The following is a 12,318-nucleotide window of genomic DNA, read 5'->3' on the forward strand; positions in this document are numbered from 1 at the left end:
TCTGACCATCCAGATCTTCCCCAACAGCGTCAAAGTACCTCAAAGGAAGCACATTCGCCGCACAGTCAACGGGCTCGACACGTCCTCGTCCAGCCAGCGCCACAGTCCCTACCCGTCTCAGGTCAGCTCCAGTAGGGGTCTGCTGGCCGTCCTCCGCGCGCCCGCCAAAGGCTTCGTCAAAGAGTCGGACAGCAGCTGCGCCCGGCAGCTCCAGAAGGCCGCCATGAACCCTCACAGTGGGCCGTACGCCGCTCAAAGCACTTTAAATCTCCCTCAACCCACCCCTCACCTACAAGGCCCGACGCCGGCCGACGCCCAGAAGCAGGGCATGGTTCACCCGCAGGCGCTGCAGCAAAGCATGACTCATCCAATGACTGTACGACAGCCTCAAACCGTGCCCCACCCGCAGGCTTTACAGCAAAGGAGCATGGCTCATTCACAAGCTCTGCAGCGGCAGCAGAGTTTCTCCCAGGTTCAGACTCCGCAGCAGAGATTGACTCATCCGCAGAGCATACAGAGGCAGCAGAGTCTGCCTCACACCCAGGCTCTGCAGCAGCAGCAGAGCCTGCCTCATCCACCGGTCGTCCCGCAGCAGCAGCATCTTTCTCATCTGCAGACGCTAAAGCATCACGCGGCTCCTCCGCAAGCTTTACTTGCACAGCAGGGAGCGACTCAGGACGTGCGCCACATGCCCGACGGAGCTCAGCTTCCGAGCATACAGCACACCCAGGGGCTAGGCGGCTCACAGCCCCTCCCCCAGGCTGCGGGCGCGGGGCCTCAGACCGCGCCCAACAGCCTCCAGCAGCTCCCGCCAGGGGCGTACGGGCACCGGAAGCTCCCCGACGCAGACGCCCCACCAAATGTAACTGTATCTACCTCTACCATCCCACTGTCCATGGCGACCAGCCTGCATCAGAACCGGCCGAGTGACTTGAGCAGCATCGTGCACCAAATCAACCAGCTGTGCCAGGCACGGGCCGGTATGGGCGCCACCTCCGTCTGCGAGGGCCAGATCGCGAACCCCAGCCCCATCAGCCGCAACCTTCTGATCAACGCCAGCTCCAGGGTGTCCTGTCACCACCCGGCCCTGGGCTCCGTGCCCAGCTGCCTCATGGTGGGACACCCAGACAAAGCCACAGCTCAGACTCCCAATGCTGCACTCCACTCGCAGCCCAGTATAGCTGCTACTAATAGCATAGCTGCCTTTCACGCAGACCCAGAGAAGGTACAACTGCAGCAGCAACAGCAGCTGCAGCACCATTTACATCAGCAGAAACAGCAGCAGCAGTTACAGCAGCAGCAACACTTACAACATCTGCAGCAGCAGCAGCAGCAGCAGCAGCGCTCCTGGGCCCAGCATCAACTGGCCCACATGCAGCAGCCCCCTGAGGGGGCCCATCCCTGCAAGAACCCAAGGATGGAGCCTCCAACCGAGTGCGCTTACCCCTCTCGAAACCTCAACTATTCCCACAAGCTACCCAACGCCGCACAGTCCTTCGCCCTGAAGCACCCCTCAGAAAAAGCACGGCCGTCGTCTCCCGTTAACTGCCCAGTAGGTTCTATGCCTTACATTAATGGCCACTACATGCAGCCGCCGTGGGGCGGCATCCCGGCCACAGCAGGTAACAATGGATCCGGCCCTCAGGACCTCCCCGGGGCTTTCCAGGGAGGGCAGGCTGCTGCCGCCGCGAACTGCATCCCGGGGGCAAAGTACAGGCCGGGCAAGGAGGGTCCTCCTGACCCGTCTAAGTTGATGCAGAACGTGGATTTCTTAGGAGGGGACTTCCAGATGCCCAGCTTTCAGGAGCAAAACATGGGCGTGATGGAGAAGATGCACAGGTCGGCCATGGGCCAAGTTCAGGAGCCCAACAACGGCAGCGGCGGTGGTGTTCACGCTCATCACCCGGGCTACCGTTAAAGCGTGTGCTTATCCCCTCTCTAGCCCCTCCCCCTTCTTGTGTTTTGAGTTTTCTCTCAACCGCTACTTTCAGCTCCTGTGGTTTATTCTTTAAGATCTTGCAAGTGATCAATTACAGTTGAATTGCTCCAGAGCTGGATTTGTAGACCCCACCAGGTTGTGATGTTTCAAAGTATTCCTCAGGTCTTAAGCCATGTCGTACCTTTGTTGCAGATGAAGGGTTTTTGAGATTGTTGTCCACTGTCGAGTAGAATTCCTCTTTTTCATCACTGGCATGGATGTGCTGCTCTTTGTACGTGTATATATTGTGTTCTAAACTATTCATTTGCAGATGAGAATATGATTGTCACAGTGCTTTTTCCTTGGTTGACATGTAAAACCTTTTATTTTTAGCATTTGTGGCCTTACAACTGCCCAAAGGCAAGATATTAGAATGGCCTCGTGTTTTTTGCAATTATTTATCTTAACAGGTTTGTGATCCATTTGAATAAGGTTACATGTATATGCAATTAATAGGACTGTTAATGTTTCTGTCCCAGAGGCTCCTCTCGTAGTCGCGGTGGACACTTCCTCTATCAGGAATACAACATGGCTCCTGAACTGTGCCGTTTGTGTCCAGCTAGTTTGTTTCTTTTCTGCATGGTTCAATGGGCGATCACAGTCTGCAAAAAACGCCCAACCATCACAGGACAACGCCAGCACTAGCAAAATGACAGTAACACTCTCCATGTAGTTTGTGGAGTTGCGAGTAGTTAACTCTGTTTGAGTCTAAAGTGCCCTCTTGTGTGTGATATTTCAATATCGCTTACGAAGAAGTTATTTCCGTTTTTGTCGTATTTCTGCAGACGGCCCTACTTGAGCTGTAGAACTTCCTTTTTAGATGTTGCGGCCTGACGTCTGGCAAGAGGAGCATAGCCCCTATTTGTCTGTAGCTGGCGTGCAACAGAATAGCATCCCATTAATATTAAAATGCCGTGCGTATGTCGGTGTGAAAAGCTAATTGATCACTTGCAAGCACGCAAGTACTTAAAATAATGCAAGGTGGGAAAAGCGCTTGGTTTCCCCTCACCACCTTACTACTGTAACACGAGTGAGCTGACGTGGACGTTACCTGTGTGGCTCCGTCTACTGATCGCCGTCTCTCTGCTACCTATGAAGACAAAGGAAGGACGTGTAAAGCTAGCTGCATCAAGCTCCTCTAGTCCTCTTCGGGTTGATGTTGTTTGCGCTGCTAGCCTCAAGCCTTCTGGGAAAAAAAGCCTGAAATGTCACAGTGGTTATCCTCGACTTAATACTTACCTTAACTGACTTCCTTTGCTCGGATCCCAACTTCAGTCCGGCTTCGCTGTGAGAGAGAATGAAGTGTTTCTTTTTCTTTGTGTGTGTGTGTGTGTGTGTGTGCGCGCGTGCAAAGGAAGTGGTGATGTTGCCTTACATTGAAACATGAAGGTAATCATGCTGCTCCTACTTGTTGAGCACCCATCCTACTGTCTCAAATGTTGCCTATCAAGGATTTTAAGATGTTAAAATATGAATAGTATTTAGCCGAATGAATAGGTATGTAGAACAGGGCTGTAGCAGTTCTTTTAAAGTATTTGGACTGTGTTTTTAGTTGTACTTAATAAATATCCTGATATAGTTTAATTTATTATTATTTTTGGACCACTGCATCCTGAAGCCATAGGTGTTTTCACATTAGGTGCCAAAGGTGAATCCCATTGACGCAGTGGGAGCTGAATTGTCCGTTAATCTGATGTCTTTCCCAGCGCTGAGCTCTCCTTTGCTTTGTTCTCGGTTCTCTGAGTTGTGCTCGGAAACACGCAGCACAGGTCAAAAGGGAGGAAGAGCTGCTGATCCGCCGTCTGCAGAAAGAGAGACAGCTTAGATGCGAGCCGTAGCTTTTCTGTGTTTTGGTCTTTATACTTAATGGCAGTTTTCTTTGTTTTGTTTCCTGGCTCTCATTTTTGATGTGCCTGCCCCTTAAAGCTGCTGTAGACTTTTAATCTGAACACACACTCGTATGATTTGTGTGTGTGTGAATAGTAATGATGTATGGGCTGTATCAGTGAAAATAAGTTCCTATTCATGGGGTGGACGCATGGTGAAGATTTGGTCTAAAATTGACTCATGGACTCAGAATGGCAGAGTGATTTTCAGGAGTTTGACCCACTGCATTGCAGGCCCGTATGGGTTTCTCAACCTTAAATCAACACTAATCGATCTGACAGGCCTGCCCGGTTTATTTTTGAACTGCCTCGTTACAGCCCGACATAGTCAGGTTCTACAGATTCATATGAAGTGCCTCCACTGGGCTTAGTATGGAGAAATGTGCGAATGGGTGCTGGTGTGTATGTTAAGCTTGGGTACTTGCACACAGGTTTGTGCGTGCCGATAAAACGCGCACAAAGTTAATCTCTGACGGGGGACCAAGCTACTTAGTTATAACTACTGATACTGTGTCATGGACTAGAAGTCCTGAAGTGTGCCACGACTCCTCGACGCCGTCGGGATGTGTGAACCGTTTGCTGCTGACTCAGTGACCAAGCGTCCCTCTCTGTAACCAACCCGGCCTAAAGGCCTCGGCGAGCTTGTATCGGGAACTGATGTTCTGACCGTACTGAGCAGCAACCCGGTGACATAAGACGCCTGTCGTTTGTCACGCTGAAAGAAAATCTTGTGAAGTAAAGATGTGAACGGAGCGTTAAAAATAAATCTAGAGTGAGTGGTTCCCCTCTGCACAGTGTACCCCAATTTTGTTTCGACCAAGCAAGATTCAGATGTTCTACCCGGAACTTTGCGTGTTCTGTGGTTCCATTTCACACTATTATCACACACAGTACACGTGTAAGAATCTCATCTAGCCGACTTGATGGCAGTATCTATTGGGACACCGGTATGAGACGACCCTCTAGATTGATTTTTAATCCGATTGTCTTTGATCAATTGAAGATGTATCATGTTGTGAACGGCGGTGGGGGGCGGCTTACTTTCTCTTCTTTGTGAAAATGTGATATTCCAGTTTTGCCTAACCTTCAGGAATAAAAATGTCTTGCACAAACATTCCCCCAAACCAAAATAAAGTTTGCAAACACGGAGCTTTTACGAGAGACTCTTTGTTACAAACGCATTCATATGGTCAAGATCAACCTGTTTTCTGTTATCTGCCAAGACATTCAAAACAAGAGCATTAGTGTTCCTACAGGTATCATTCTGACAGTATATACAGTACAGACGAATGTTTTTCTGAAGTGGACATGGCATACAAAACATTTTTAAGAAGGAAGGGACCATTGTGGCTGCCAATGCTCCCTGAAAGCTGAATGTGAAAGTTCAGACTTGTCATGGATCTGGGTTTGGATGTTGTGCTGAACCTAGACACAAGTGGTGTTCGTTTGTTGGCGACGTCTCGCACCGATCCTCTCAAAGACTGGATTTGGCCTCCACAGAATCCCTGGAAGATTGAAAGGCAACTCAGTATTGGTGGCACCTACACAGAAAACAGCAAGTTGTGTGTTTGTCTGCTCCGTTGTCCTACCAGCAGTTTGGTTGGGGGTCTGTGACTTCATCATGCTTTCCCCGGGGTCTTCCTCGTGGACATAACCAACATCTGACCTCCATTGTCTCCAGTTCATTTCGTCCACCCTGAGGTCGAAGAAGACACACATTGGAATACTAGAAAAATACAAGCTGTCCGTATGACACAGTGAGGCCTCTGGTAAATGATACAATTTGTTTCTTTGTAAATTTGAGGGAACCGAGCCTTTAAAAGATGGTGGCCGGTATTCAGTATGTGCCCTCAGGTTCAAGATGAATACAGTAATTCATAGACACATTTGTATCTAGCTCAACACTCCACCGTGTTTGTAAAATAGTTTAATACCTGTACAGACGAAACAATAGGCGTTAATACCGGACACATGCAGCGGTGGTTTACCTGAAGAACCTTCGACACTCTCCCTGCTCGCCTTTGAAACACACTATTTTCGACAGCGTGGAGTACAGCTTACTCTTCAGGCACCTCGGCAGAGTCCTCTCCATGTCCAGAATTGTAAAGGCCCGCTGAGGACGTGCAACAAAATGTCAGTGTGTCAGCCCCGGTGGTTTTGTTTGTTTGTGCACAACCTAGAAACCCTTAATATCGAAGCACTTCTTCAAAACAAATACTACTAATATTATATTCGCTACTGATATCAAGCCACATTGACAGACATCCTTCAGAAGTATCCTAGATTTGTGAGGTGAACTTATTGCCTGCTGTAAAACAAGTTTACAGACTAGAGCAGCTTCCCACCTGCAGGTTCCAGATGTTTTCGCTTTCTTTGGAGATTCTTTCGACCGTGTTGCCCATCAAGGCTATGAGCATGTTGAGCAGCAGGATGTAAGTGAGCACTATGTACATGATGAGCAAGATGTAGAACACTTCCTTGCACTGAACGTGGTCCGTGAACTCCAGGTCTCCCATTCCAATAGTGAACTTCATCAACTCCAGCGTTGTGAAACGGAGGTCGTTGTAACTTGGCTTCTTGCACTCAAACGGCTCGTCATCAAAGCTCCTCCCACGTGCCGGAGGGCCATCGGGAAGCTTTTCATGAGCTGCAGGAGAGTCTTCTATGAGGGTTACAATAGCTACGCAGGAGGAGAAAATTGAAGTCAGAAGACTTTACTTTGCTTGAACATCTTAAATTCTTCATTCTGCATGTGCTTAACTTTCTGCATTTTACATCTGTGAAAGTCTTACCAGCAGAAAACCCAAAAAGGAATACACCATAGACACACAGAAAGTGTAGTAGGTCACCCAGGATCATCTAAAAAAAGAGAGAAAGACTGTAAATCAGGCTACCCACGTCTCACTGTGAGACTTTTGGGTATTTCTACTTACTCTTTCCATCATGACACTGTACATCCCCAGTTGTTTAAAGCCTCTTGAGTAGTAAAGAACATTGATCCAGGCCAGAGCCAGCGACAGCACGAGGAGTCCAACGAACTCTCTCAACCCACAGAAGTACAGCACTGTGCAGATCAGGAGGAGCGTCGCCTGCAGGAAACTGAAACAAAGTGGAGTGGTAAGAAAGTGCTGATAATATATCTGTCCGTCACAAGAGGTTAAATGCGATACTTACAATAGAATGTCACTTAATCCATTCGTGTACAGAGCCTTGAAGGTTGGGCGGTTCCTCTTGAACATAGTTAACTGTGGATTCGGGAGTCAAGACAAATGGAAATAGTTTGAAAATGATTGGGACTCTTTTTGTGTGAATTACTGGAACCGGATTCCACTTCCTCACCGCTTTATAGAAAAACCACGCAGCTCCAAGGACACTGAGGAGCTCGCCAATGCAGCGAATGTAGTCGAGCGGGTCATCTTCAATGGGAAAAGGTGGCTGCAAGTCAAAAGGATGAGGAGTCACTGCTCCGGGCTAATGAAGTCGTTAAAACCGTTTCTAATCAATGGATGGTTTGGTTGGTTTAGTTTCTTTGCCTTACCTGTCCTTCCTTCCTGTAGAAGGCCACAGAGGTGAAGATGCTCAGGTATGACAGGTAGACCAGGAAATTCATCAGGAATAACTTGGACGCAAACCTGTCCCACTTGTCCTCCAGAAGGCTGCGCAGCGGCTCGATCTGGAGCATCTCGGGACGATTCTGAGGCGACATTCACAGGATCGTTTCCACATCAAAGGCCTCGATTGAAACTGCCAGACACCCCAAAAGCCTTTGATCGGGCCTTGTGAAGGCCATGAAAGCTTGTTTACAGAAACTAAGAAAGTAAACGGTAAACGACTGCCAGATGTTTCTGTGCTTTTGCAGTGCTGCGACATAATTCCTCCATTATAATAGGCATATCGTGAGCATCCATATATAGTTACATGTTTACATCTATAAAATGAACATTATATAGAATAAATATGTGTTGATTTAATCCTGCTCTATATTATCTGAAGCAAGAGGATGTTGTGTCTGACAATGGAACCAAACAGCACTCAGGAAAAATGGTCATTTGGTAGACCTTCATGTGCAGATCATTTGAAGTTAAAGTTGGATGAAAATATATATTTCATACCGGAATTTCACTCCCGAAGACGACTATCTCCAACACAGAGTTGTCCTCGATGGTGTCGATGGAGCTCGTGTCATAAAGTGAGGAGTGAACGGGTCCATAGACCCATTCTGTAAACTTCCTGGACAGCGACCTCATCTCCTCATCCACAAACTCCCGGTGTAACATGTGGCTGAACATCTGGACCATGAGAGATCAGAGAGGGGATGGTTATCTTTTGTGACAAAAGATCAAGAGCTACAGATTCGAAGAGGCATCTCTGTGATCATGTTGGATCTCTCTGTAGTGGCTTTGTAAACGCTTTGCATCTCATTTTGGTTGTTTTTTTGTCTCATGGTCATATCGCTCTGTGGTAGTTTTGCGACCATTTCTAGATGATTTGTCTCCTTGTAGGCAATTTGTGTCTCTTTGTGATTTCCCAATAGAAAATGTTGAAATGTGAAAATGTTGCACACATATGGCAGGTCATGGCATGGTCAGGCAATGCAGCCATTCTAAAATAAGGACTGTTTTACATTAAGAAATGAAACCATCAAAGTTTACCCGAAAACAAACACAAAGACCTTCAAAATAAACTAGACCTACCCCAATCTTGCCGAGCTTGGCCGCTAACTTCAGAGGAGTCAGCCCCTGATTATTTTCAATCATTTCCAACAGGACTTTTCTGTTTTTCTCAACTCTGTTGTGCTGAACAAGGATGTCGTCGTACATCTTTGCGATCATATCTGTGTTTTCTGCCGTATTGTCTGCTATGACTATCAAGGCGTGCAGCACAGTGTTTCCTTGTGAGTCCCGGTCAGTCAAGTCAGCTCTTCTGTAAGAGTTTTCTATGAGGAAAGACACAATATTGGGCTGGTTGGTGCAGGCAGCCAGTGACAGAGGAAGCTCTCCTATTGGAAAAACACAAAGGTCAGTTTAGTGACTTGGTTATAAACAACTGGGATAGAACAGGTAGCTTCTTTATTTTTAGTTGGACGCAATTACCCACCAAAATAAAATCCCTGCCCAGCCTTGCGCTGGAAGAACCTCCCATTGGCTTTGACTTGCACATCTGCTCCTTTCTGGACCAACAGCTTCACATAGTCGAAGCTCCTTCTCTCAATGGCGATGTGCAGGGCCGTCTGACCTGTGAGTGACATTGTGTGTTATTGGTAGAGGACACCGAATTGTAATGTTTTCTGCACATCGTTAGTCTCTCAAAGCTATTACAAGGACCTTTGATTTTGGAAATCTCTGAGTAGTGTTTGGAGCAAAATACGTGGAATCCGAGCCGGTGGCACCGATGACTTGTTTACTTATGAAGGTTATAACAGTTATAAATTATTATATAACAGTTTTAAATTTAGACTGTTTACAGTATATTGTACAGATACAGGTCAAGACGCAGTTATTTATGGCCAGGTTCTACATCGTTCACTCTGCTCTCTTTAGATGGAGTTTAACAGCAAAGTAAATCACCCAGAATGTATACAATTCAAATGAATTAAAAGCAGCTGTATTCATTTATTGGGTATGCTGGCAACAGCATACATTTCTAATGAGTGTAATGTATGGATTTGACATGTTTTTATGAGGCCTTTCAGGATATATAGTACAGTCTTTACAACATAAGACAACTTCTGTTCTTTGGACCATCAACCAGGGGCGGACTGGGGGAAAAAAGTGGTCCGGGAGTTCCTGTCAGACCGGCCCACTCAATACACGGCGCGTTGCCCACTCAATGCACCGCACGTATCGACCAGCCTAAAGTGGCCTGGAAAAATACCCATACACTTAACTTATTTTGGATTACAAATAAATGATATCATATATGTTTTTTTTACAACATTTGGATCCACCAATTTGCCCGGATGGACACATTGAATAAAATAATACTCGCTATTGTAACACTCCAAGGTCGGTATAGTTTGCTTGATGAATATGCTGAACTCTGGGCTCGTATCAGATGGTTATATGCAGTGGAGCTGCTGGAACATGTTCTCTGTAGGGCTGAGGCACATCCAATCAATTTCGGCAAACATTCCAGAATGATTTAATGCTAAACAATTCAGGTATCAAACACGTATTACCACTTTGGAGTTAAATATTTAACTTTTATTCCAACTTGAAAAAAGTAGTAAATAACACTGACAAACACGTCAGGAAATCTTATTTGTGTCACCCACACAGGGAATTCAGTATAATATAATAATAAATAACACACTGTGTGTGTGTGTGTGTGTGTGTGTGTGTGTGTGTGTGTGTGTGTGTGTGTGTGTGTGTGTGTGTGTGTGTGTGTGTGTGTGTGTGTGTGTGTGTGTGTGTGTGTGTGTGTGTGTGTGTGTGTGTGTGTGTGTGCTGCCGGCGCACAGATGGAAACCATGAGTGTGAATACTGAACGCGAGGACTAGTCTAAATCTCAGTCAGCTATTCTTGAATTTAAGTTTTGGAGTAAATTTAACTTGTTAGAATATAATAGAATATAGTCGTGGTCGGCGATGGCGATCTCAGAACGAGGGCTGGTTAGTGATGGACGTGTTAATATGTTAACCCCGCCCCTTCCATCATCATTAAAGCCTCATTGGCTAAACTGCTTCATAGACCCGCCTCTTTGGGGCAGATTGCATGATGGGCACACAATCGTGTGTGTGTGTGTGTGTGTGTGTAGGGGTGCTGGGCACACAATCGTGTGTGTGTGTGTGTAGGGGTGCTGGGCACACAATCGTGTGTGTGTGTGTGTGTGTGTGTGTGTGTGTGTGTAGGGGTGCTGGGCACACAATCGTGTGTGTGTGTGTGTGTAGGGGTGCTGGGCACACAATCGTGTGTGTGTGTGTGTGTAGGGGTGCTGCGGGCGCCCCTTGTGAAGGCCAGCTTTCTGTTCACCTACCATTGTAGGAAGGATCTTTGTAAGATGCGTTGATTACATTTTCTAAGTCTCCAGTTTTCTCGGCTATGTCAAGCAGGACTTCAACGGTGTCATTTTTGCCATCCTTTAGGTTCAGCAAAGCTTTCAGGAGCGCCGTTTTCCCAGTTGTTTCATCTGAAAGTTGTGCAAAGAATAACAGTTTTGTTTCTCATCACACGATTCACATCAATGTGTAGAGAGCTTCTGATGATTCAATATGTACTACTGGTAGAACACCTTATTCCACTGTCAGTCCCACTACAAACAAATTGTTCCTTTTGAGACATACAGGTTTTATGGACCAATTCACATCAAGCGTCTTTGGAGTTACTGTTTTCATGGGCTCCTGAATGAAATGAGCCTTATCCATTCACTCAGACCTGTTTGACTTTCTGTCAGTGACACCTTTTCTGAACAAATCTCTTTTAGCCACCAGCAGACGGTCTGGCTCTGCATGACAATCATCTATTTCACTGCACAAACACACTTTCCAGGCTGTACTGTTTCACGCTAACATGACCATAGATGACAGCAGGACATAGTCAGTTATAAAAACAAACACCTGTGAACTCTGGGCTTGTAAGTTTCTTATCATAAAGCTGCAGGAACTCAAACAGGCCATCAAGTTGAGTTGGGTCTCCCTGGGATGCTGCGTCAAAGACTCTCTCCCTGGTGACCGCTTTGCTGTAAATGTTGTCAACACTGGTATCACTTTGTCTGAAATGTAGAAAATCATACAGTCATAAAGTGCTTCATGCAGCTCAAGATTTACAACGATGCAATCATATACTGTAACTCTATTTTAACATCTGTAATCTTTAAACAATGTACAAAGAACTCTTTGGTAACACAGTCGTTGTTAATTGTCTTAGGGAAAAGGATCCGGACCAGCTTGAGAACAAGTACAGGTTTAATCAGGCTGAAGCTTGTTTACCGAAACAACCATGTCACCTGATACTGTCCCCGAAGGCTCAAATGCTCGGTTTTCTTAGCAGCAATAGAACCACACTGATTTCTGTGTTGACATCTCCAGCAGTCAGTCTGTGCAATTTCATAATTAAAAGCAATGTGCATAACCTGTGAGAGAGGAACCAACTGCTTGTTGGCCAGTAGGAGCGGTTACCGAGATATTGAGACGTTGGTATCCATTGGGGCAGGAACTGTCTCTGAGCCTTCTGTCTTGAGGAGCCAATCCAGACTATTCCCCTCCTCTTCAGGGCTTGTGTCCGGTTGCTGTCCATCGTCCATCTTATTTGTCGCTAATAATCAGGTTGTGTATGACAAAAGACTATGTTTGCTTCCCCAGCTCATCGGATACGATGAGCCACAGCTGCACAGGTGTAGAATTGCAAATGTCAGGGGCAGCACTGAAGCGCTGATGGTGTTTGTTACCTTGGTCACGCTCCGCCCTCTCCCGAGGGCAGGGCAAGTCTGTTGTTTGCCCAACAGCAGCTTTTCCAA

The 12,318-nt window shown here is 46.5% G+C and overlaps 2 protein-coding genes across 2 annotated transcripts in view; one reads left to right on the top strand and one right to left on the bottom strand.

Moving 5' to 3' along the window:
- The window catches only part of LOC306779337 (protein FAM222B-like), a 10,167-nt gene extending 5,184 nt beyond the window's left edge, over window positions 1–4,983 (top strand). Inside the window, exon 3 of the mRNA XM_079271208.1 lies at window positions 1–4,983. This exon is cut by the window's left edge and continues 85 nt beyond it. Within this exon, the coding sequence (XP_079127334.1) occupies window positions 1–1,918 (1,918 nt within the window). The 3' untranslated portion in view covers window positions 1,919–4,983.
- Window positions 4,984–5,289: 306 nt separating this feature from the next.
- LOC306780102 (transient receptor potential cation channel subfamily V member 1-like) lies at window positions 5,290–12,105 on the bottom strand (the record flags this gene model as incomplete). The annotated part of the gene is made up of 15 exons (XM_079272311.1): window positions 5,290–5,369; window positions 5,454–5,560; window positions 5,853–5,977; window positions 6,210–6,544; window positions 6,657–6,723; window positions 6,798–6,963; window positions 7,039–7,109; window positions 7,204–7,299; window positions 7,403–7,558; window positions 7,977–8,153; window positions 8,559–8,863; window positions 8,962–9,099; window positions 10,840–10,992; window positions 11,420–11,559; window positions 11,981–12,105. 15 exons carry the CDS (start codon window positions 12,103–12,105, stop codon window positions 5,290–5,292), a joined length of 2,241 nt encoding a protein of 746 aa, XP_079128437.1.
- Window positions 12,106–12,318: the final 213 nt, after the last annotated feature.

Source organism: Melanostigma gelatinosum, assembly GCF_949748355.1.
Source record: "Melanostigma gelatinosum genome assembly, chromosome: 7".
Lineage (NCBI taxonomy): Eukaryota > Metazoa > Chordata > Actinopteri > Perciformes > Zoarcidae > Melanostigma > Melanostigma gelatinosum.